Raw genomic sequence first — 22,656 nt, 5'->3', positions numbered from 1 at the left:
ATGCAGCCCTGAGATGCCACTGAGTCGCTGAGGTTTGCTGGGCAAGGGGCAGGGGGCACTAAGTTGCCAGGAGGGAGTCTAGTTCCTAAAATAAGTTATTTGTGGGTTTAGTGGTAAAGAAGCTAAAAGAGTTTAAGCTGCACATAAGTTAGAAATAGTGACCAATTTTATCCTGTGGGATAAAGAGAACATTTTATATATACCCCAGTTGTGCTCCCATCAGAGGTTCATACCTCTTAATCTCTTCCTGTGTTTTTTTATTCCTTTTTAAAGAGGGGATTTTTACCAGCCAACAAGGTTATTTTGCTTTTCAAGTAAGTAAAACAGTATTTTCTCTGCTGTAGACTGGTTTTAAGCTTTTACTAGTTTTGATTTTATGATTGTTTCCATTTTGAAGTTAGTTTTTTCCATACACACACACACACACACACACGCACGCACACGCTTCCCCTTATATGTGGAAGGGGAAGCCTTCCACAAGCGGCTCAGCAAGTAAAGAATCCACCTGCATTGCAGGAGACTTGGGTTCAATTTCTGGGTCAGGAATATCCCCTGGAGGAGGGCATGGCAACCCACTCCAGTATTCTTGCCTGGAGAATCCCTATGGACAGAGGAGCCTGGCGGGCTACAGTCCATAGGGTCACAAAGAGTTGGACATGGTTGCACATATACATAAACTTGAAATTTAGGGGCATTACAGTTTAAACAGCAAAAATCGGTGCTCTTACCTGCACAGGCAGAGTGTGTGAGCGAGCCTGTGCACAGGAAGGAGGGGGAAGCTGGTGTGAACTCTGGGAGAGTATGGTTCCACCTGCTCTCAGTTAGGTGTTCATCTGTGCCATTGCTCATCTGCTCTTAAAAACTAGATCAGGGGTTTCCCTTGGTGGCTCAGTGGTAAAGAATCCGCCCGCCAATATGGGAGACACAGGTTTGATCCCTGATCAAGGAAAAGCCCACATACTGCAGAGCAACTAAGCCCGTGCGCCACAACTATTGAGCCTGTGCTCCAGAGCCCAGGAGCCGCAACTATTGAGACCTTATGCAGCAACAGTCGGCGCCCTCGCGCCCTGAAGCCCATTCTTCCCGGCAAGAGAAGCCACTGCAATGAGAAGCCTACACACTGCAACTAGAGAAGAGCTCGCACACCAACGACGATGCAGCACAGCCGAAAACAAATAAATTTTTAAAAAACTAGGTCAGCACTAAAAACAAAAGCCTGCGAAACAACGTGCGCCCCGAGTCCTGGGAGTCCTGGGAGCCCTGGGGCCTGCACCCAGCCCTCCACCACTGGGGGCAGGGAAGCCCTGGGTGGGGTTGCGTCTCCTGGATCTGGGGTCAGGGCTTAAGGCAGCAACCCCCTGAGCTGCTGCATTGAGAGGTCCTGTGCCCCCACGTGGGTGTTCTGGAACGCTCTGAAGACCTGTGGGGCAGCTGTTCTCACCTCCACTGTAGCCAGGGAGACTGGCTCAGTGCCTAAACCCTGCACCTCTGTGCACCCTGGAACGGGGGTGTGGGCACAGGTTCCAGGTAGTGGAGTCCAGATTTGCTTGTCTCTGCCTTGGTCCCCACCTGGAATGGAGCTGAGAGGAAGGTGCTAACAAGGCCCCTACCTACCCCCTTGCACATAGCAGATCTGCCCAGGCAGCCTCCACTCCTTCAGCTCAGGTGGGGAAGGTGCTGAGCCCACGGCAGGGATGGGGGAGACGGAAGGCGTGGGGCCATCCACCTGCCCGAATGGCCTTGAAATCGCTCCAAGCTTTCTTCTGGCCCAAGGTACCTGGGGATGCTTCCCAGTGGGGCGGGAGCAAGCCCCCCACCCCACCCCCCCACAGCTTCAGGATGGACACCACAGCCCCCACCCCACCCCCAGCCAAGTGTGAATGCTCATGTGCAGGGGCAGTGTGCAGGCCCCTCCCCATCAAGAGGTATCCCGCAGGTGCAAGTGGAGAGCGGAGTCAGATTCTGAAAGGGGTGGTCTTGTGAGCAGGCAGCCTGGGTCTGGCTCATCCCCATGGCCCCCTTTCGCGGCCCTTATCCTGAAGGTTGAGGGCTCCCCAGGAGTGGCCCATAGCCACCTCCGCACCAGTCATCTGGCCGTGCCTTCACTATTAGTGCCTCTTGGTGTCCGGAGATCAGTCCTGGAAATGCAGGGGAGCGGCATCCCGTCTGATACTGTGGGGTGACTGTTGGCACCACTGTGAGGGTTCTGAATCGAGATCTTCCTTTCCCTGGAGGGTAAGGAGACAACGCTTGGGAGTGCTGTTCACCAAATTCGGGGATCCTAAGGCTGGGCCAGAGGCAGGAGGGCAAGTGAGGCCGGCACCCAGGGCCTCCAGCCCCAGCCTCAACCAGGGCAGGGACATGGGCGGGGACCAGGGTATGGACAGTGATGCAACCAGGACTCAGGCAGGGAAGGGGATGGAGAGGGGTCTGCTGGACTGGCTGCCCCCACAGGCCGACCCAGCACCTGGGCCAGGCTGGGGAAGGTGCAGCCATAGCACTGGGGTCTGCTCGCACCATCCCCAGGATCCACCTCTGCTGTCTTCATGGACTCACCACAAAGGCGTGGATCCCTTCATGATGGAACCCTGAGTCTGGTGCGTTTAAGCTGTGCACATGGAACCGCCCCATGATCTGTCACTCATGCTGCTGTGTGCATGTTCACATGCTGTGCACATGGAACCACCCCGTGATCTGTCACTCGCGCCTCCGTGTGCAGCTCAGCTCATGTCCGCATGGCCATCTGCTTTCAGCTTGTCTCACAATGCACTATCCTCTCTCCTGGTGGTGGTGGTTGGTGGTGTCCAGTGTCAGCTTCTACACAACTGTTACTACCCACATTGCCTATCAAGACGGCATGTGTTAGCACAAGCTGTCGCACAGCCGCCCAGAAACCTACTCCAGGAAACTAAGCAGGCAAGAGGACATGCAGGTCCCAGGAACTGAAAGCCACTGATACTAAGTATGGGTGTACAATCTTCCAAGAAATCACTGAGGAGACTGAAAGCTCTTCTGGGTGTGGCTACAGTGCACATGGAGGGAAGTGCAAGGGCGGACAAGATCTTAGGGGCCTCCCCTCACCTCTCCTGACCTTGGGACAGTCACTGCCTGTCCTTCACAGATGGAACTGGTCACAACAGTGTCTTTCCTGTGTGGGGTCACAGGGTGACAAGGGTGAAATCAGCGCAGCACACAGGCTCTGCTGTAGATAAACACGGTATATTCACAACAGACTTCCCAGGTGGCGCCATGGTAAAGAATGTGCCTGCCAGTGAAGGAGATGCCAATCCCTGTGTCCTGAAGATCCTCTGGAGGAGGAAATGACAACCCACTCCAGTATTCTAGCCTGGAAAATCCCCTTGGACAGAGGAGGCTGGCGGGCTACAGTCCATGGGGTTCAGAGTCAGACACAACTGAGCGGCGCGCACACACACACACACACACACTCATTCAAATGTACTGAAACACCAGAGAGCAGACAATGCCCAAGTGCCACCCACACACAGACGACTCCCGCAGACCTAGGCCTGGCCCTGCACCATATACAGGAAGCACCAAAAAGCAGCAAAACTACAGTGTCAGGGTACAAGGGGGTGTTGTAGAGACTGGTGATCATTGTTTTCTTGAGCTTCATGATGGCTACACGGATGTGTTGTGCCTTCTGGAAGTCCATCACCCTTCAATACAATGTTCAGAAATTTCAAAACAAAACTGGCAATTCTGCTGGGGTGAGGGGTTAACAAAACAGGAACAGAGAATAGTACAGTCGGCCTCAGCACTATTCCTCTCACCCCCTCCTCCAAACACTTCCGGCCCGTGGGTCCTAACACAGGCAAACTGTCTGCTCCCAAGCAGCCTCACAAACTTGCCTGCCCAACAGAAATGCCTGTGGAGCGTGTAAATCCCCACACCCGAGCTGCAGCCCAGACTGCTAGGCCAGCATCTCTGGACAAGGGGGCTGGGGCCACATTCATTTCTAATTTCCTGATGACTCCAATACACAAACCACTAACCTATAAAGAAAAAAAAGTGCACAAGGTGCTTGTTAAAAACTGAAAAGACTTATTCGATGCTTGCGACAAGGGAAAGTCATCTCAACTCTGATTACAGGACGGCTGGGGCTTTACAGGGCTTCCCGGGTGGCGCAGTGGTAAAGAACCCACCTGCCATGCAGAAGTTGGAGACGCAGGTTCGATCCTTGGGTCGGGAAGATCCCCTGGAGGAGGAAATGGCAACTCACTGCACTGTTCCTTGCCTGGAGAATCCCATGGACAGAGGGGCCTGGGCAGTCCACCGGGTCGCAGGATCAGACACAACTCAGTACGCACGCATGGGGGTGATTATGGCCACAGGGCAGGGAGAGGAAGCCAACAGATGGGAAACTACCGAGATGAACTTGGTTGAGTTTGAAGGGTAAAGGTCTATGCCACCCGGAAACGTGTACCTCGGTACATTGGCTATTCTGAGCTGTATGCCCCTGAAAATCAGTCAATGCAGGAAGAGGCCTGTCTGAACTTCCCTTCTTGCCTAAACAGCCTCCCAAAGGAACTCAGTCGCCCGAGACCCCCGAGGGACTAGGAGGAACAACATAGACGGTGTCACACGGTCCTCCCGCCCGTTTGTCTTCTAAGGCCCGTTCCTCTCCCCCAAAAGCCACGCATCTCCTCCCCCTTCGCCCTGTATACGGCTTTTAGCCCGGGGAGTCACGACGTTGCCGAGCACCTCCCCCGGGCCGTGAGGCCGACGCGTCCGCAGATTCGGTCTCCGGTCTTTCTTAGGGACTCGGTCGTTCCTGCTGCTTCCCGACAGCCTCGCTGGTGGGAGGGCTCGACCAGCTGCCCGTGCTTCAAGGTCCCACGCCCACAGCGAGAACTGGGTCCAAGGCGCTGAAGGTCCCAACGCCCCTACTCTACCCAGCTCCTTTAAGACGCTCGCGGCGGCGCTCTAGCGCCCGCGCCGCTCTCGATGGCGCTTTCCGGCCCAGACAGGAAGCTGCGCCGCATGCCCCGGAAGCGCACCGGCAGGGGCTGCGGGAGCGGCGGCGCGATGGCGGCGGCGGCTGCGGTGTCGGAGGCCTGGCCCGAGCTGGACCTGGCGGAGCGGGAGCGGCGGCGGGAGCTGCTGCTGACGGGGCCCGGACTGGAGGAACGGGTGCGCGCGGCGGGCGGGCGGCTGCCTCCGCGGCTCTTCACCCTACCGCTGCTGCATTACCTGGAGGTGAGCGGCTGCGGGAGTCTGCGCGAGCCAGGCCCAGGCCTGGCGCAAGGCCTCCCGCAGCTGCACAGCCTCGTGCTGCGGCGCAACGCGCTGGGGCCCGGCCTGAGTCCAGAGCTTGGCCCGCTGCCCGCGCTGCGTGTGCTCGACCTGTCGGGCAACGCGCTGGAGGCGCTGCCCCCGGGCCAGGGCCTAGGCCCCGCCGAGCCGCCGGGCCTCCCGCAGCTGCAGAGCCTCAACCTTAGCGGCAACAGGCTGCGCGAGCTGCCGGCCGACTTGGCGCGGTGCGCGCCGCGCCTGCAGACCCTCAACCTCACCGGCAACCGCCTGGACGCCTTCCCTGCCGCGCTTTTCCTCCCCGGCGCGCTGCCGCTGCTCAGCGAACTGGCGGCGGCTGACAACTGCCTCCGGGAGCTCAGCCCTGACATCGCCCACCTGGCGTCGCTCAAGGTGAGCGGGGCGGGCCCTCTGGTAGCCGCGGTGGGCGATCTCCCGGTGTTGAGTCGTTTCTCCTCGGCCGGGAAGGGCCACCGCAGCGTCGGCACCGCTGGGAAGCCGGTCCACCCCCAGGTCCCTTCCCATTCGCCTGACCTCCATCCTCTGGTGGTCTCGCGGCTCGCATCACATTCTGCTGACAACTGGGCTTTAACGCTTAACACTTTGATTGTGTTTCTTGATTGCGAACTGGGTGGGCTTCCCGCTCAGGTCGGAAGCAGGTCAGCAGCAGGGACTCATTGCTAAATGTTTGTATCTCCAAATATTTGCGAAAGGACAGTGAGCTCTGTACGCGGGACCTCCCAGACAGGGCAGGAAGCTGTGAAATGACTGGAATTTGCATAAGGCCCCTCGTGTGATCTCACAGGATAGTTTACTGGACCCCAGCAGCGACTTTTCAAGGCAAGGATGGTTATTCCTGTCTTACAGGAGGCGGGAAGGATTGCCCAGAGTACACAGCGAATAGCTTTCAGCATTCTCTAGACTGTTCTGTGTAGGGGCTGCTTGCTTGTTTTATTTATCTGGGGACCCCGGGTCAAACAATGCTGGGCTCATAACTAAGGCCTAGTAAATCTATTGAGGAAGAGACAGAAGGGCAGAGGTTTCGGGCACCACGGCCTAAGTCCAGTCTAGAGGCTCTTGTCCTTAAAGAGGCAGGCCTCTGTTTCTTTCACTTTTTTTCCATCCCTTTTGTGCAGACTTTTTTAAACAATCAAATGTGTATGCAACTGACCTTTTTGCATCGGGAGTTGCTCTTGAGATGTTGCCAACTCATTTTACAAATGTCTATGTGTCAGGATTAAAAAGCAGAGACATTGCTTGCCGACAAAGGTTGGTATAGTCAAATCTGTGGTTTTCCCAGTAGTCATGTAGGGATGTGAGAGTTAGATCATAAAGAAGGCCAAAGAACTGATGCTTTCAAATTGTGGTGCTGGAAACGACTCTTGAGAGTCCCTTGGACACCAAGGAGATCAAACCAGTTAATCCTAAAGGAAATCAACCCTGACTGTTCACTGGAAGGACTGATGCTGAAGCTGAAGCTCCAGTACTTTGGCCACCTGATGTGAAGAGTCATACTCATTGGAAAAGATCCTGATTGGGGGCAGAATTGAGAGCAGGAGAAGGGGGTGACAGAGGATGAGATAGTTGGATGGCATCACCAACTCGATGGACATGAGATCGTGGAGGACAGAGGAGCCTGACGTGCTTCGGTCCATGGCATTGCAAAGAACAACATCATTGTGTCAGGATAGAAGTGTGTGTGTGTGTGGTCGCAAGAACAGAGTGACACGCACTTGCTGGTGTTTCCAGGAAGCCGCTCCGGAGGCTCCTGGAACGACTCCCAGAAACTGGTTCCCAGGGCTGTAGCTTCCCTAAGAGGCTGGTGTGACACGTGGTGTAAGCCCTTTCTGTTGCGTCACCCGTCTCCTACTCTTGATTTTACAGAAGGTGAAAGTTTGGGTTTGTTTTGTTTAATGTTCTACGTAGCTCTGCATACCTGCCCCGTAAAGTCGTCTTTGTTGTGCCCAGAATGCCCTCACTCAGGTCAGAGAGAATGTCTCACTGCTCAGCCCCCAGTTTCCTGGCCCACCTTGTTCCCATTTTAGATTGCCATCCATCTCTGTTACATGAAGAGGCCGTTTCTTGGAGAGCATCACGTCAGAGCTGCTGGGAATCTGCTTGGACTTCAATGTCCTTTGGGAGCCTTTTCTAAAGTGATGCCTCCCTGGGGGAACGGCTGCTTGAACTGGGTGAAGCAGAGTCCCTCCACCTGCTGGAGCTGCAAGGACACCAGTTTTCTCTGTCCTTCCTGCACTGTGGGGGGACAGCTGAGCTCAGAACTGGAAAATGTGGGTTCAGTTCAGCGTCTTGTAGCAGCGCCCTGGGCTCCTGCCCATCCCCTCCCCTGTGAGAACTGTGAAGGTGACAGTGGTGTCGTGAAGACAGCACGGTGACAGTGCTGGTGCGTGTCCTCTGTGGCTGTATAGCCGGGCCAAGGTTGCGGCTTAACACAACAACAGCAGTTTTCTTTGATCCCCGTCATCCACTCTGGGCCAGCCCAGCTGGACCAGCGCCTCCGCTGTTCATGGCTCGTGTGGCCGCAGTCAGCTGCTGTGGGCTCAGGCTGGGCTCAGCTGACATGGCTGACTCCTCTCTCTGTGTCATCTCGGGACGTCTCCCGCCCCAGCCAGATGGTCTGCCCTCACATGGTACCTCAGGGCTCCGGAGCCAGGCCTTCTCGGGAAGCAGACATGGACCCCACAGCCCACTGAGTCCACTGCATCCTGCTGGTTCTGTAAGGAGAGCTCAGTCGAGAGTCACGGGAGACGCAGCACATGGATGTGGGCACCTGGAGGGGCCGCCAGAGTGACAGCACACAGCCCCTGCTTGTCCCACTCAACCCCCAGTCCACAGAGGGCCCCTGTGAGTGCCTTGGTGTCCACTCATCTGAGAGTCGTGAAGGCTGGACCCTCGTCTCCACTGCAGCCACGGGGGCAAGGAGGCTGCACAGAGCTGTCCTCCCCGTCCCGGCCCACGCTGCCTGGAGAGCCCAGCTTCCTCCTTGGCCCAGCCTCAGGGCCCCCAGCCAGGCTTCTCGCCACCAGATTCCATTACCCATGGACTCAGCCGCTGGACTGTGACGAGCCAGAGATGGGCCCCCACTAACAGCTCTCTGCCCTGTCAGTGACTGCTCTCCACACCCGTGGCACTCCCATTGGGGACCACTGGAGGGATGGGCAGGACGGACATGCCCCCAGCTGTCCTGGGACAGCACGTTTGTCAGCTGAAGGAGCACAGTGTCCGGGGTTTGTCCCAGTCCTGCCAGTGCCAGGCCCAGTGTCACTCACATACAGGACTCCTCCCAGAATCAGCTTCCACAAAGAAGTATCTTTCCATCTTCTTATTTTATCAGTTGCTGCTGGAGATGGTGGGTCCTGGTCCCCTCAGCTGGAGCAGAGGGGTTCTTCCACACCCCCAGGGATATGTGTCTGTGGTCTCAGCAAGGAAGTTAGGGTCCTTCCCCTGCAGTGTGGCCCAGCAGTGGTCAAGTTGTAATCTAGGGTGGAGACTGGCCGTGGCCAGCCAGTGTCACCTACAGGAGGGAGGGAATGGGTGGGTGTCCTGGGAAGGTGCCCTGAAGGAGGTGCCTCCAACTGCACTTAATTCTCCCCTTGGTGATGCTGCATTTCTTATCTCCCACCCTCTTGTGCAATTGAACTCCCTGTGTGGATGTTACGTCCGGGTTTCTCCCATCTCCTGGAGACCCAACACTGCCCCCCCATCTTCGACCCCCTCCCCCACCCAGCGCTCCTGGTCCACTTGGGAAACCTGTGGACTCCACATCAAATCTGCGGTTTAGGTGGGGCTGGGCGTGGCACATGGTGCTGCTGGGGTCAGTTTTTGCTTGTTAGTGGTCTCCCTGTTTCTGCTGGACATGGCCCCCAGAGACCCAGCAGCTGCCCAGCCCCCTACTCTGCCCAGGGCCTCAGGGCAGGTCCTGAGCTGCCACCACTTGCTGCTCAGAAATAGCCAGTGTTAGTGATTGTTGCCCTGTATGACCCCGCCCCGATACTACTGCACCTGCCCTGTGGAGACCACTTTACCAGGCTGCTGGCCTGGCACGGCTCTGTTAGAGCTGGGGATCCCTCCTGCCCCGATTCCTTGCTGGCGCCTCCCCTGCTGCTGTCTCAGGGTCTTCTAACCACGGAGGCAGACGCACTCCATCGTTGGCGGCTGTGCCTTCACGCCACAGAGGTGCCAGTGGAGTCCAGGCTGTTCGGCCAAAGCCCGTCTGGATGGTACAGGAGACCCCAGGGCTGGATGTGCAGACCAGACTGTGACACAGCAGCCCTTTGTTCCTGCTCACAGCCTCCCTGCGGGCACGGGACCCAGCTCATCTGGCCCCAGCCTGGCTGGGTGTGCACATGCAGACATCAGTCTAGGTGTCTCTGGCCAGTCCTCCAGAGCAGGCGTCTTCTGATACAGGACACGTGGGCTCAGCACTGCGCAACTGCAGGACAGGGGCACCACCATGTCCTATTGGGTGGGGGGGCAAGGTGTCACAGGGTGGCCTGGAAGGGCCACGTTTCAGCCCATCTGCCCACCCGTCCAGTCTTGCCCACATGGAGGGACAGGCCAAGAGAGGCAGCACTGACTGCTGAGTTAACCTGCAGCCTGGTGACCACTGAGTATTCAGTCCCTGGTGACACTTGGAGACTGCATTGGGCTCACCTTTTCTTTCTGTTTCCAGGTTGAATGCAGGATCAGAGCCTGCTTGGCAGTGCTCCCTTCTCCCCAGGCCTCTGGTCCTGCCAGGCGGAGGCTCTTCTGTCGCACTCCCACCTGCCATGCCCCTCCACACTGCTGTCCCAGCCTCGCTGCAGCCTGACTGCCGAGCCAGAGGGCCCCAGACAGAAGTGATAAAGAAGGGTCCCTTTGTAACTTGGGGTTGCCTTCTGTGTAACCACAGTAGACAGCATCCTCAGAGCCCCTGCCCACCTTCCCAGCTGGTGACAACCCTGCCACTGGCTGTGGGTCTTTCGGGACCATTGTGTCCCGGTCAGGACCAGGACTCCTCGCAGGCCATGCTGGTGTGAGTGCTGCTTCCTGAGTGTCCAGAGGAGCCTGCCCACTGGGTTGTCACTGGGGCTCTGCAGTGGTCTCACCCAAGCACTCCCTGATCCTCAGTCCTCAGCCCCTACCACCCATCACTGTCTTACTTTTCAAAGACCAAACCCTTGTGCTTGCTCCAACTAAACCAGGCCAGCAGGCTTCTCCCCAGGCCACCCTGTCAAGTGCCTAAGCCCAGGTCAGGTGTAAGCAAAGCTGTGCAAGGTCTCGCCAGAGCTCCCCACAAGAAGCCATTTACTTGCAGGGCTGGATGGCCCCTGGGACAGTGGTGTGGCCAGTATCCTAGGAGGGGCTGTCCTCTTTACCACCAGCTGAGTTGTTCCCCACCTCCCCCACCCCCACCCCCAGGGCACAGGACCCTGCCCTCCACCCACCACCTCTTACCCCAGGGGGTCAGCGGCACTCAGGACTGCTTCCCTCATCTTCCTGTCCCTTCTTACGGGCCTCCTGATGCACAGACAGCAGTGGCCCCCCGCTCCCTCCTCCCACATCACAGCAAAGGGCCCAGAGCCCTCCCAGCATTGATGCAAACTCACCATCACACATGCAGGGTACAGGAGGATCCCCTGTGTGCTGGAAACGCTGCATCTCAGCGTGGAGTGCGACGCTGTTACTCGTGCTCTGTTCTTTCTCTTCTGCTCATTTACTTACAAACATCTTGGGGCTTCCCTGATGGGCTGTGGTTAAGAATCTGCCTTGCAGTGCAGGGGATGTGGGTTTGATCTTTGGTCTGGAAATTAAGATCACACATGCCATGGGGCAACTAAGGCCACCAAATAAGTACTGAAAACGATAAAAACACTATCACTATCTTGTGGGAAATGTGTTTTTCATGTGAAGTCCTTGCTTGTTCTTCACCGAACATTCCCCTCCCTCCTTGCCATCTTTTTTTCCTCAACCCAACTGTCGACCTGAAATTGTGCTGTAGTTGGCAACCATGAGCACACAGTGGTCATGCAGAATTTTAGAGAGGTGACTGGCAGGCCATCCACACCTCCCCTCAGTGGACAGTCCATGTGTCCATACTGGGCACCGGGGCGGGGGCAAGCATGGCGTGTGTTGTGTTGCTGATACAGGGCAGACGGTCAATGAGGGTGGGCCTTGGGGGCCTCTCATGGCCCAGCAACAGACCAGAGCTGGGGATCTGATGTGTCCCGGGCTCCCTCGCAGACACTGGACCTGTCCAACAACCAGCTGAGCGAGATCCCGGCGGAGCTGGCTGACTGCCCAAAGCTCAAGGACATCAACTTCCGAGGGAACAGGCTGCGAGACAAACGTCTGGAGAAGATGGTCAGCGGCTGTCAGACCAGGTCCATCCTGGAGTACCTGCGTGCTGGGGGCCGCGGCCGGTGCCGGGGCAAGGCCGAGGGCCCCGACAAGGAGGAGGGCCGGCGGAAGAGGCGGGAGCGGAAGAAGAGGGAGAGCGGCGAGGGCGCGGACGCGGTAGTGGACGAGGCCAGTCGGCTGCTGCTCCGGGTCCTGCACGTGTCAGAGAACCCCTCCCTGCTGACCGTTCGGGCAAGCCCCGAGGTCAGGGATGTGCGGCCGTTCTTCGTGGGCGCTGTCGTGCGGGGCATGGATCTGCGGCCTGGGAACGCGCTGAAGCGGTTCCTGTCCTGCCAGGTGAGTGCCCACAGCTGTGTGCGTGGGGCGGGGAGGATGGGCCGTGGGCCTGGCGACCTTGGGCGTCACTCCTGCAAAGCGCCTGGGTTTCCTCCCCTGACCTGGCCTGGGTAGGTGGGGAGGGGCCTCCGTCCTGAGTCTCTGAAATGTCACTAGTACATTTGTGTAGTAAGTGACGCACTTGGTCTCACATGAGATAGTATTAGGACTGTCGGCTCTCGCCAGCACATTCTTGGGTGAGTTGTTGAGTTTCTGTGAAGCTTTACTTAGACAAGAGGAATTTGTTGTCTTTATGTGACATCTGCCCAGGTTTTAAAATAAACAGCACATCCTTGCCCATGGGAAACCCCAAGCATGGTTGCGTGGCTGAGGCCACCTGTAAAAGGCCACGCGTTCAGGGAGGGAGCTGAGCCAGGACCTGAGATCTGGGCTGGTTTTTCTTGTGAAGTCACACTTGTGCTTATTCACTCAAACTTAGCTCGGGATGGATCTTTGGAAGTGTTGAGCATCGTGTAGTAAGAGTTGGGGAAAGAGAAAATCCTGCTAATAAGCAGATAACAGTTCTCTAAGGAAGGCTCCACAAGAGAAACAGGTGGCTGGGGAGGCAGAGAAAGGAGGCAGCAGGTGGGGCTGCTCTGGAGGCCAGGGTGATGGGCCTCACACGCTTAGCACCGCCGCCCTGGATCCCCTGCTGCAGACGAAGCTGCACGAGGACCTCTGTGAGAAGAGGACGGTGGCCACCATCGCAACCCACGACCTCGGAGCTGTCCGGGGGCCCCTGCTCTATGCTGCCCGCCCCCCACAGGACTTCAAGGTGAGGCTCACAGCCCAGTGTGCAGTCCCAGTGTTCCGTCTGTAGCTTTAGAAAAGTATACATGTGGACGATTGTCAGAGCATCCTGGTTAGAATGTGACCATGCTGTGCTGCAAGAGGATAAGGCAGGCTGTGTCGACAGTTACCTTCAAAAGTAAACATCAAAGGAGGTGTAATTTGAAAGTGATTCCTTCAGCTGCTCATTAACTTAACCAAAAACTGCTATTTACATCCCAGTTGCAAACCCCCTGATCTGGGGCTGACTGCAGTGTGCGTTGTCCTGTCAAGGTCCTGCTCCTAGTCTCTGCTGCTACACAAGGCACTGCGGGCCCGGCAGAGGAGGGTTCCCCGGGGATGGGTGCCAGCCCCGTCTCCTCCCACGGCCACCTCAGAGCACAAGCGTGGGGACGCAGTTGTGCTTAAGGGGTTTCAGGTTCAGCCCCTGGGGTGACCTCTGAAGGCACATGTCCGCACATGACGTGGCTCTCCTCAGCCAGCTGGCCCTCTCACTGGGACCCACAGCACCAGGCCAGTGTGAAGTTCTCCCCCTTGTAGATCATCCCCCTGGGGCGCCGAGAGGTCAAGGCCAAGGACCTGGTGCGACAGCTGCAGCTGGAGGCTGAGGAGCACAGGAAGCAGAAGAAGCGGCAGAACGTGTCGGGCCTGCACAGGTTGGCAAGGGGACTCTAACTCCTCCCGGGGATTCAGTCTCCTCGAGGCGCTCACACTGTTAGCACTGCATCTCCTGGCTTCAGAGAATCAGTGCCTGGCAGGCGTGTTGTCTGGGGAAGGGTGGCCATTGGCACATCCACTAAGTGCCTGGGACAGAGGCCAAGGCAGGGGGCAGCTGGGCCCACCGGCTGGGATTGGGCCCCTTGGAGGCCCAGGGAACGTGCCCTTGCCCTGACAGAGAGCCCCCCTCCAGCCCGCGTTTACTGCCGAGCCTGAGACTGTGTGTGCTCCCACCAGGTACCTGCACTTGCTGGACGGGAAGGAGCACTACCCCTGCCTCGTGGATGCGGACGGCGACGTGATCTCCTTCCCACCAATCACGAACAGCGAGAAGACCAAGGTGGGGGCTGCTGTCAGCATCTGAGTGTTTCTGAGGCCATGTCGTGTGTGTCGTTCACCTACGTCGCTGCTGGCGTCCTTGGCCGCCCACGACTCACCGTGTGCGCTGCGCCCCTCGGAGGGGCCACGTCAGGGTCCACGTGCCACAAGGGGTTTTCTGCAGAGGAGACATCAGAGCTGATGGCATCTGCTTGTGATAACTTGGTTCTTTCTTAAAATCTTCCCATTTTCTTTTTAAGATTAAGAAAACCACAAGTGATCTGTTTCTGGAAGTGACGAGCGCCGCGAGCCTGCAGATTTGCAAAGATATCATGGATGCACTCATCCTGGTGAGCCAGCCCTGCCCCACCCTGCGCATGCCACCCACCAAGGCACTGACCCCGCAGGACTGATGGCCCATCCACAGCCCTTTACCATGACTTCCCTGGGTTGGCTTTTTCTCTCGATTAAGAAGATATTTTTCATTTGCAGAAAATGGCAGAAATCAACAAGTACACTCTGGAAAACAGAGAGGAAAGTTCCCTCTCGGACCCCGAGTCTGACGCCGTCTGCGGACACGGCTTGGACCCCAAGGCGACTCCAGGTGCCGAAGTGACAGGGAGCACCCCGCTGGTGGTGGAGCAGGTCCGGGTGGTGGACGAGGAGGGGCATCTGAAGGTGGTGTACCCATCCAAGATGGACTTGGACTTCGCCGCTGCCCATGTAACCGTGCTGCGCTGATGGCCAGGCTGCCACCCGAGGCTCCTGGGTTGTGCCATCCACTGCGCCAACTCATCGGGGCTTCCGTGAGGTGGTATTAAACAATTCTTCACCTCGGTGTTTTTAGGATATATGCACCCTCTGTTCAGTTCTCCATCCGGCCTGCCACGGGGGGAGGCCACAGTGTCCACCTTCACAGCCGAAGTGACTGCCAGCGCTCTTTATGAAGTCACTCAAATGTTGGAATGAACTGCTCACAGGGTTCTGCAATCACATAGACACATAGCTTATCACTGTATTCAGGGGGGAAAGGACACCATGATTGGTGTGAATATTCAGCTCTAGGTTGAGAAGCTGAACCGTGTGTGTGTTACTGAGCTGCGCAGTTATTTTTCTACGATTCAGGGTCTTTTTTAAGTCCTCTGGCGCCAGCACTACAGCTGGAGACGAGGGGCGACGTCAGGGTCTCCAGGTGCCATAAACCATCATCTTTTTATAAAAAAAATTTTTTTAATGTGACCTTAGAATTGGTCAAATCATTTTTCTTACTAGTGCTGCTGGATGCTTTGGGGGTGAGCTGCAGAGCCTGCCGGTGGGTGACAGCCGGGCCCTCCCACTGCACTGGCCAGACCTGGGGCGGGGTGGGGGTCACCCTTTTGTAAACCAGTACCACCAGGTGTCATGCCTGAGATTGGAGGACAGTGTGCAGGTTTCCCACCACAAAACAAGCCTCCCGGCATGGACAGGGCGGTCGGCCACGCTCAGCTTGAACCAGGACGAGCTGATGGTGCCTGGGGGACACGTGAGGAGTCTGACACCTGGAACCATGGGGCATGTGCCCTGAGAGGCTCAGCAGCTTCCGGCCTTCTAGGTGATGCCAATCCAGGCCGGCAGTTCTCAGATTTCACTGCTCCAGGAGCAGCCAGGACAAGACTGGGACCCGCCAGCTTCCCCATCGGGGAGTGACACCGTGACTTCTCTGCTGTTTGACCTGCGAAGGACAGTTAGTGTGTTTTATCAGAAGGACAGTTTGGGGGAGGCATTAGCGAGAGCCCCACCAGACCCAGTGTGCAGCCGTCAGCAGCAGAGGCCCACACCCCGCGCACATGGCCTGCTGCACAGCCACGTGGGTTTCCCAGGGCCCGGCCAGCCCACCTGGAACGATGTGGCACCTTGACACCCGGCCCAGCTCTGCAGTCACGACCAGCATGCCTGCCGGTCGTCGGCCCTGGGGCGGCCACACTTAGCCAGGCAAAAGAGGGCGCCTGTGACGGTGTTCCCCAAACCTACCGGACGTCTGCCTCGTGCCTCCACGTTGTCACTCTGGGACCCTCTGGCTGTCAAGGCCGCTGATGCCGTGGCTGGGATGGGCGCGGACATCACAGCAAAGCTCTGCAGGGAGCTCTAGGCCAGGGCCAGCCAAGCTGCTCCCTTGGCTCCCGGCTGGCTTCAGCGGCCACATGTCACCAGATCTGGGGCCTCCCTGATGGTGGGGAGGCTGCCAGCCCTCTGCTCTTTTCTGGGGCAGCTTGATTGCGTGTGAAGTTTGGAAACATATTTAATGTACAGCAGGAAAACTGATGTTTTTGTCCAGCCCTCTAATAAAAAACGTTCGATAAGAACATCTGGGCTCCTTCCTGGTGAATCCTTCCCAGGGTTTCTGGAGGAGGGTGTGGGGAGTGTCGGTGGAAGAACTGAGGACCAGGGGCCCCCTGGCCACAAAGCAAGACACAGTTACTTCCTGTCACAGGGGCCTGACCCAGAGAGGCTGCTGCCCTCAACCCCACCCCAGTCCTGGGAACCAGCTCCTGTGGCAGTGCCCAGAAGACCCCCACCCAGGGACAAACACGAAGGAGTCAAGTTGCTGGGACCCCAGCAGACCACCCCAATCCTAACCTGCTGAGGGAGAGGCCAAGCCCTTCCCCTCTTCTCCCTACTCCCCCAGGGCTGCTGGGACACGGCCTCCACCCTGGCTATGGGGTCCAGCTGGGGCCCTGGGCGGAGGGATGGGGTTGGGGGGAGGGTCTCAGGTGGCTCGTGTGTATGTGTGTGGGGGGGTGCCCTGTGTGCCCCTGCCTGCAACCCCCACCATGAGGCAGGCACCCAGTGCCAGCAGAGCCCAGGGGCCGAGGATGCAGAGCCCAGGGGCCGAGGATACAGAGCATCCATTAGGGTGTGAGCTGGTGCCCCCAGCTCTCCATTCTGAGACCCGCTGGGTCATGGGGGCACATGGGGTAGGGCTGGCCAGACCCAGGCCAGACCCCAGCACTGTGTACAGCTGCCTGCTGGCAGCCCCTGCCCACCTCCCTGCCTTGCCCTGGGGAAGACACTCCTGTGCATCAGCAGACTTGCTTCTATGGTAGAGGGAGGGGGCTACCAGAGGAACGTGGCCCTGGAGGCTGCAGGCCATCTCAGAAGCCAGGGAGGCCAAGCCGGCTTCAGAAAGAGGGAGTAGGGGGCAGAGGACAGCCAGGGTGACTCCTCCCTTCTGTCCCGCACCGCCGCCCCGCTCCTGTCCAAGGCTACACCAGGCCTTGGGGAGGCCCAGCCCCTGTACCCCTGGACTGGACTGCTGACCAGTTAGAGCCCAGGGAGGCCACCCAGCCTAAGCCTGCCAGGCTGGTGGACCCTGCCCACCTCCCCACAGTACCCGCCCCAGTGCTAGTCCTGAGATGGCCAGAGGAGACTCCCAACTGGGGCATCAGAAAGAGGCCAGACAGGTGGTGCCCACTCCCCGAGTTGGGGGTGGGGGTGGGGGGGTCTCTCTGGAGATGGATGCTGGGGCCCCAGAGGCCAGGGTGCTGAACAGACCCTCCACCACGGCCCCTTACCCTGCTTTCCTACCCCCCACAGCAGGCCTTGCTGAAGCATCACTGCTGGGGGAACCCCAGCCCAGCAGGGAACTCAAAGCCAAAGGGTCACCTGGGTGGTGCAGCCCCACCTCATGCTCACCTGACCCAGGCCCACAGCCAGTCCCATGGGGTCTCCGCCCTCCCTGGCAGCTCAGCCTCCAATACCCAGGTCTGCTGAGCCCATGAGGGTCCTGACTGTCCTCATCTCCTGCCCTCAACTCTAGGGTGAGGACACTGTCCTATAAGACGGTGTTTCTCATAAGGGTGCCCAGAACAGGAGGGCGCGAAGGCAGGGAGACGCTATCCATGGTCAGGAGACACAGGAGTAGGCCTGGCCACATATGGAAACTCAGCCCTGCCCCATGTTCTCACCTCCCGCCAGAGGGCCTGGCCAGGACTGGGTGCATCCCAAGGCCAGAGCTCAGCGAGAGGCCTCCCAGCCGCTGTCCAGATGCCCTCCAGCCAGTTCCACATCAGTCACGCCTCACTGGGGAGGCCCATAGGAGACACCATCATCCACGTTTTTGTTCAACAGACATTTAATGACCACCTCCGAGTGCAGGGTCTGGGCCTCCCACAGCGTGCAGGCAGAAGGGCCAGGCTCCTGCAGAGCCCACCCGGCAGGGTGGACAGCCCCAGGGAACATACCCACGTTCCTGGAGGGACGACACAGCCGTGGGTCTTGGACAAGGGCCAAGGCCCCCTCCCCCCTCTGCCCAGGAAAAGACTCAGCCCCTGGGGAGGGTGGATGGTCAGAGAGATATACATACCCCTGCCCTTAGAGGCATCCTTCCACAGCGGGAGTCAGAAGGGCTAGAGAGGGGAGGAGCCTGCAAGGCGGGACACAGCCCCACCAGAAGCCCACCCAGGGAGGACCCCAGTAGGGAGAGAAGGGAGGTTTGGGGGCCCTGGGCTGCAGGCCTAGCCTGGGTGTGTCCCGCAGTCAGGCTGGGACTGGTCTTCCGGTCACATGGGTCCCTGGGTGGGTATGTGCCAGGCATGCATGTGTGTGCTCCCATGTACCTGTGTCCCTGTTTGGCTGTATGTCTGTGGGTGCCTGTGACAGCGGTGCACACTGGTGTCCATGCGAGCCCCTGGAATCTGTGCATTGGTGCAAGGAATGCCTTTATACATGGTGAGGGGCTGTGTATACATTGGGCGGGGGGCTGTGTATACACAGCGGGGCTGTTATACAGGACTCTGGGTACACCATGGTCTGTGTAGGCAGGTGGGTCCATGCACATGGAAGGGTTCTCGCACACAGGGTGTCCCTCCAGCCTTGCTCCTGGGGGCGTGTCTGGGCAGCGTTTACTTGCACTTGTGCACGTAGTAGCCAGTGACGTAGCCCAGGATGAACACGACCCAGAAGAGGGCCACGCCCCCCAGCACCTTCATGGCGATGCCCAGCTTGCCCGAGCACAGCTTCTGGGAGACCCTAGGGTGAGAACCGCAGGCACGTGAGCCCCAGGCAGCCCTGACTGGAGTAGGGATGGGGGCTGGGGGAGGAGGAGGAGCAGGCCCCGGGCAGCAGGGCAGCCTGGGCACTCTGAACTTGGAAGACAGGAGGGAGCAAGTGAAGGAACAAGTCAGGGAAGTGTGGGGCCCAGGTCTACGGATGTGGTGGCTGCCAGGAAGGACAGGAGGGGTCTGCACAGGGCGAAGCGGGGCCCCTCCTTCCTGGCCCCTCACCTCTGCCAGCCTGAGGCCTCCTCTGTGCTGGGCCCGCTGGCCACATGGACTTCATCCGGGTGGCTGTTCTCCCACCTGCTGTACCTGATGCTACTCTCCTGGGGTTCCATTATGGGGGCACAGGGTTCTGGTGGGAGAGACAGAGGGTGGACTGAGGCCTGTTCTACCCCCAGGGGGCCAGCGGTCAAGTTTCACGTGCCATTGCTTTTAGGGTGAGGGTCTGCCTGGCGGTGGGGCCAGGGCAGAGAGGCACCGAGGTGGGCTGGCTTCTTTGTGTCCTCATTCAGTCATGTCCAATTCTTGTCGACCCCATGAACAGGCTCCTCTGCCATGGGATTTTCCAGGCAAAAATACTGGGCTGCCATTTCCTCCTCCAGGGGATCTTCCCCACCCAGGGATCAAACACACATCTCCTGCAGCTCCTACATTGGCAGGTGGATTCTTTACCACTGTGCCACCTGGGAATTTCTTCCCACATCCTTTCATCTGGCTTTAGGGGTGCGGAGTGGTTAGGCCACTTGCCCAGGGTGACGTGGGAGGAGGCAAAGAGGGAATTCCAATAGAGTCTGAAAGTCTGCCAAACCCTGCCCTCAGGAATGTGAGAGGCTGTGTTTCCACCAGCTTGCTCCACCCTGGGGGTCAGGCAGACACAGCTGCTGCCACCCTGGAGGGCCCTTGGCTGGGGTCAGGTCACCAAGCCTGATAACAGCCTGACCTCCCATTCCTGCCAGATAAGGCCCCAGAGCCTTCCCTGGATGCTGGGAGGCAAAGGGCTGGCACCTGCAGAGCAGCAGGCCTGGGGGCAGCTGGTAGGGCTTGGCGGCAGTGGCAGTAGCTGTGAATTCTGGCCTGTCCCAGTTGCAACCCCTCCCTCACCTACTGCTATGCCCTGCTGGTGGTCAAGGGACTTGAGAGGCCCCTCACTTTTAGAGGCCTGAGACTTTGTTGCGAAAACCTGACCTGTCTTCCAGGTAATCTGGGACACAGAGGCTTAAAGGCACAGTGAGCCACTTAGCAAGAAGCCAACCCAGAATTTCATGAAACCAGGCGGTTCTGAACCCCCTTCAACCCCTTCCAGGTTGCCCTTTCCCAAATCCCAGACTCAGGATGAAGGAAGGGAGCTTGTCTCAAAGCCACAAAGCCTATCCTTCCCATGGGAGCCTGTGCTCTGGGGGCAGCCATGCAGGCCAGGTCTCAGGCCCCAGGGAAGCCAAACATTTGTTGACTGTGGGTTCTGCTTTCCCATGGTGTGTCCAGCAAAGGGGCTTTGAGCCAGCTCTGTGAGCTACCTAATGTCCACCCCTCCCTCCTGTGGCCAGAGCCCCTGTCTTATTCCAGGCTGCAGTGTCCCAGCCCCAAGCAATGCTCATGGGCTAAGACAAGTTTTGATTGCTGCTTTGTATGGCATCACCGACATCAGTTTGAGCAAGCTCCGGAAGTTGGTAATGAACAGGGAAGCCTGGTGTGCTGCAGTCCACGGGGTTGCAAAGAGTTGGATACGACTGAGTGACTGAACTTAACTGAACTTCCCATGACACCTACATATGAGCAAGGTGCTGGAGAGCAGCAGGAGCAGGAGGCTTTTGCTTTTGTGAAAGAGAATAGGCACCTCCTTCTCTCTTCCTTGATGTGATGGCCGGAGCTGAGCAGCCACTTTGCAGTCTGGATATCCTACAACACTATCCGGTGGTGCTGAGTCTTCAAATGCACACCCACTGCCCACCCGTGGGTTTCTTGGTGTGAGGATGGCCAGCCCAATCTGCTCTAGCCTGGCATAGTGGGGTCCTGGTGTTTGTGATAGAACGGGTTCCTGATTGATGTGGGCTGTGGCCCTCAAGTCAATCTGGCTGGACAAAGCCACCAGAAGCTGCTGATGTGCTGGAGCCAAGGTCTGAAGGCTTCGCTCACTCATCTGTAGCAGCCTGACCAACCCACACCTGATGACCACAGTGTCACAGGACCCTGGGGCTGTGCTGCCTGGCAGGGACACCTGCTGAACCCTGGAAGCCTCACTCCCAGGGGTACCCTGCCTCTTGGGAGTGTGTGGGGACAGAGTTCTGGGCACACAGGGACGGTACATACATTAAGACCCCCTCACCCCAATGCACTTCCAAGGAGCCCACAACTTACAAGGGGAGAGTCCTGACGTCAGGGATTGAAGCCTCTGTGATCCAGGAAAATGGTCAGAGCTCGGCCAGTGAATCTCACCTCCCAGCTCGCAGTTTGGGGTCTGGGGAGTCTCAGAATTCTCCAACCTTAAAGAAAGAGAAAATAAAGAAAAAGTGAAGAGGAGCAAGAGTAGGGAAGGGAAAGGGGCTCTGGGGCGTCCCAAGCGGCCAGCAGGAGCTGGCCCGGCAGTTGGCCTCGGGGGTCTGTGGGCCGAGGGACCATTCAACCCCGCCCCCACCCCAGCAACTCCACTTTTCCGGGCCGGGCGCTCGCAGGTCAGGGAGACCGCGGCCCCGTGGGCGGGGGGCTGTAGAAACCAAGCCCACCACCTCCTCCCTCTGACTACTCGAGGAAGCTGCTCTCCGACCCCGCGTCTCACCTGGCTCGACAGCCCCCAGCCGCTCCGCGCCGCAGACGTGTCCCGGGCCGGAGTCGGGCGGGGCTTAGAGGGGGCGTGGTCGGGTGGGTGGTGGGGCCTGAGCGGGGGCGGGGCCGGAGGCGAGGCGGTGGATGGTGGGATCTGGACAAGGGGCGGGGCGTTGGTTCATTGGGTGGGGCCTAAAAGGGGTGGTACCTGGGGCCGTGGGTGGGTGGGTGGCCGCAGGACTCCTAACGCAGGGGTGGGCCGGGTGGAGGAGCGGGGCGCTTCCCGGGGGCGTGGCTGGGGCGGAGCAAGCCAGAGCCCCAGGCCTTCCAGGAGTCGCGTTCCTCAGGGGCCGCAGGGGTCACAGACCGCGCCGCTCTGCGGTGCCCAGACGCGGCCAGGATATCCGGACCCTCTCCCCACTATCGCAGTTTCCCAGCCGGGAGCCGGGCTCGAGCGCAAAAGCGGGTCCCGGGCGCGCCTGCCGAGCTAGAACCGAGGCACTAGGCGATTCGAGAAAGCTCCCGGGGCGCGTGCAGTTAGGCGCCGGTCTTCGGGGGCCTTCTGCTCTCTCGGAGAGGCTAGAGGCCTGGGCCCGGCGGCCATGCACCTGACGCCCTCAGCGGGCGGGCGCTGCAGTAACGAAAGGATGCGTGGACAGGTGGGGGTGGAAAGCAAAGAGAAGAGGCAAAGGACCCAGTCCACTGAGCACGTATTTGTGTGCGGGGCACAGACCTCTGTGTACAGCACAGACAGGCGAGCCTGTGCTCTGCAGAGCTGTCATCACCAGAACGATGGACGATGGACGGTCAGAAAAGTGCGCAGGCCGACCCTCCTCCTTCCGCAGGGTCGCAACAGCAGAGCAGTGCCCCGGTGGGGCACCCCAGCGGGAGAGCCGTGCAGGTGTGTGCAGCTGGCCTCAGAAAAGGACCCCTGCGGGGGTGTGAACCAAACGCGGTGGACAGGAGCCCAGTTCAGGCCTCCTACACCTGGGACCACCAGAGGGCACCATATTCATTGTGGGGTGTCCCCAGG

At 58.6% G+C, this 22,656-nt stretch overlaps 2 protein-coding genes and 3 long non-coding RNA genes across 10 annotated transcripts; 1 reads left to right on the top strand and 4 right to left on the bottom strand.

Moving 5' to 3' along the window:
* Window positions 1-341: 341 nt before the first annotated feature.
* Window positions 342-4,999, bottom strand: LOC147356536 (uncharacterized). Of its 5 annotated transcripts, none has more exons than XR_015142782.1 (3): window positions 4,723-4,999; window positions 4,164-4,216; window positions 342-2,228 (listed from the first exon to the last, which is right to left on the bottom strand). It is a non-coding gene; the product is annotated as an uncharacterized LOC147356536 (long non-coding RNA). The 5 variants fall into 5 exon arrangements; XR_015142786.1 differs by lacking the exon at window positions 342-2,228 and adding an exon at window positions 3,203-3,677; XR_015142785.1 differs by lacking the exon at window positions 342-2,228 and adding an exon at window positions 3,579-3,720.
* LRRC47 (leucine rich repeat containing 47) lies at window positions 4,951-16,169 on the top strand. The gene is made up of 7 exons (XM_086342597.1): window positions 4,951-5,664; window positions 11,512-11,964; window positions 12,662-12,778; window positions 13,333-13,448; window positions 13,747-13,849; window positions 14,088-14,177; window positions 14,320-16,169. Exons 1-7 carry the CDS (start codon window positions 4,966-4,968, stop codon window positions 14,566-14,568), a joined length of 1,827 nt encoding a protein of 608 aa, XP_086198723.1. The 5' UTR covers window positions 4,951-4,965; the 3' UTR covers window positions 14,569-16,169.
* LOC147356535 (uncharacterized) lies at window positions 7,166-11,512 on the bottom strand. Of its 2 annotated transcripts, none has more exons than XR_015142780.1 (4): window positions 10,878-11,512; window positions 9,943-10,099; window positions 9,292-9,747; window positions 7,166-8,803 (listed from the first exon to the last, which is right to left on the bottom strand). It is a non-coding gene; the product is annotated as an uncharacterized LOC147356535 (long non-coding RNA). The 2 variants fall into 2 exon arrangements; XR_015142781.1 differs by having other exon boundaries at window positions 9,315-9,747.
* Window positions 13,853-15,154, bottom strand: LOC147356534 (uncharacterized). The gene is made up of 2 exons (XR_015142788.1): window positions 14,263-15,154; window positions 13,853-14,005 (listed from the first exon to the last, which is right to left on the bottom strand). It is a non-coding gene; the product is annotated as an uncharacterized LOC147356534 (long non-coding RNA).
* Window positions 16,170-17,920: 1,751 nt separating the features above from the next.
* Window positions 17,921-21,896, bottom strand: SMIM1 (small integral membrane protein 1 (Vel blood group)). The gene is made up of 4 exons (XM_086342611.1): window positions 21,637-21,896; window positions 21,219-21,343; window positions 19,089-19,215; window positions 17,921-18,834 (listed from the first exon to the last, which is right to left on the bottom strand). Exons 3-4 carry the CDS (start codon window positions 19,196-19,198, stop codon window positions 18,708-18,710), a joined length of 237 nt encoding a protein of 78 aa, XP_086198737.1. The 5' UTR covers window positions 19,199-19,215; window positions 21,219-21,343; window positions 21,637-21,896; the 3' UTR covers window positions 17,921-18,707.
* Between the last annotated feature and the right edge of the window lie 760 nt (window positions 21,897-22,656).

This window comes from Bos grunniens, chromosome 16 (assembly GCF_055505025.1).
Source record: "Bos grunniens cultivar Pamir isolate PY7600 chromosome 16, Bosgru_T2T1.0, whole genome shotgun sequence".
Taxonomy (NCBI): domain Eukaryota; kingdom Metazoa; phylum Chordata; class Mammalia; order Artiodactyla; family Bovidae; genus Bos; species Bos grunniens.
The sequence above is the reverse complement of the archived record's forward strand: the minus strand, read 5'-3'. Positions and strand labels throughout refer to the sequence as shown.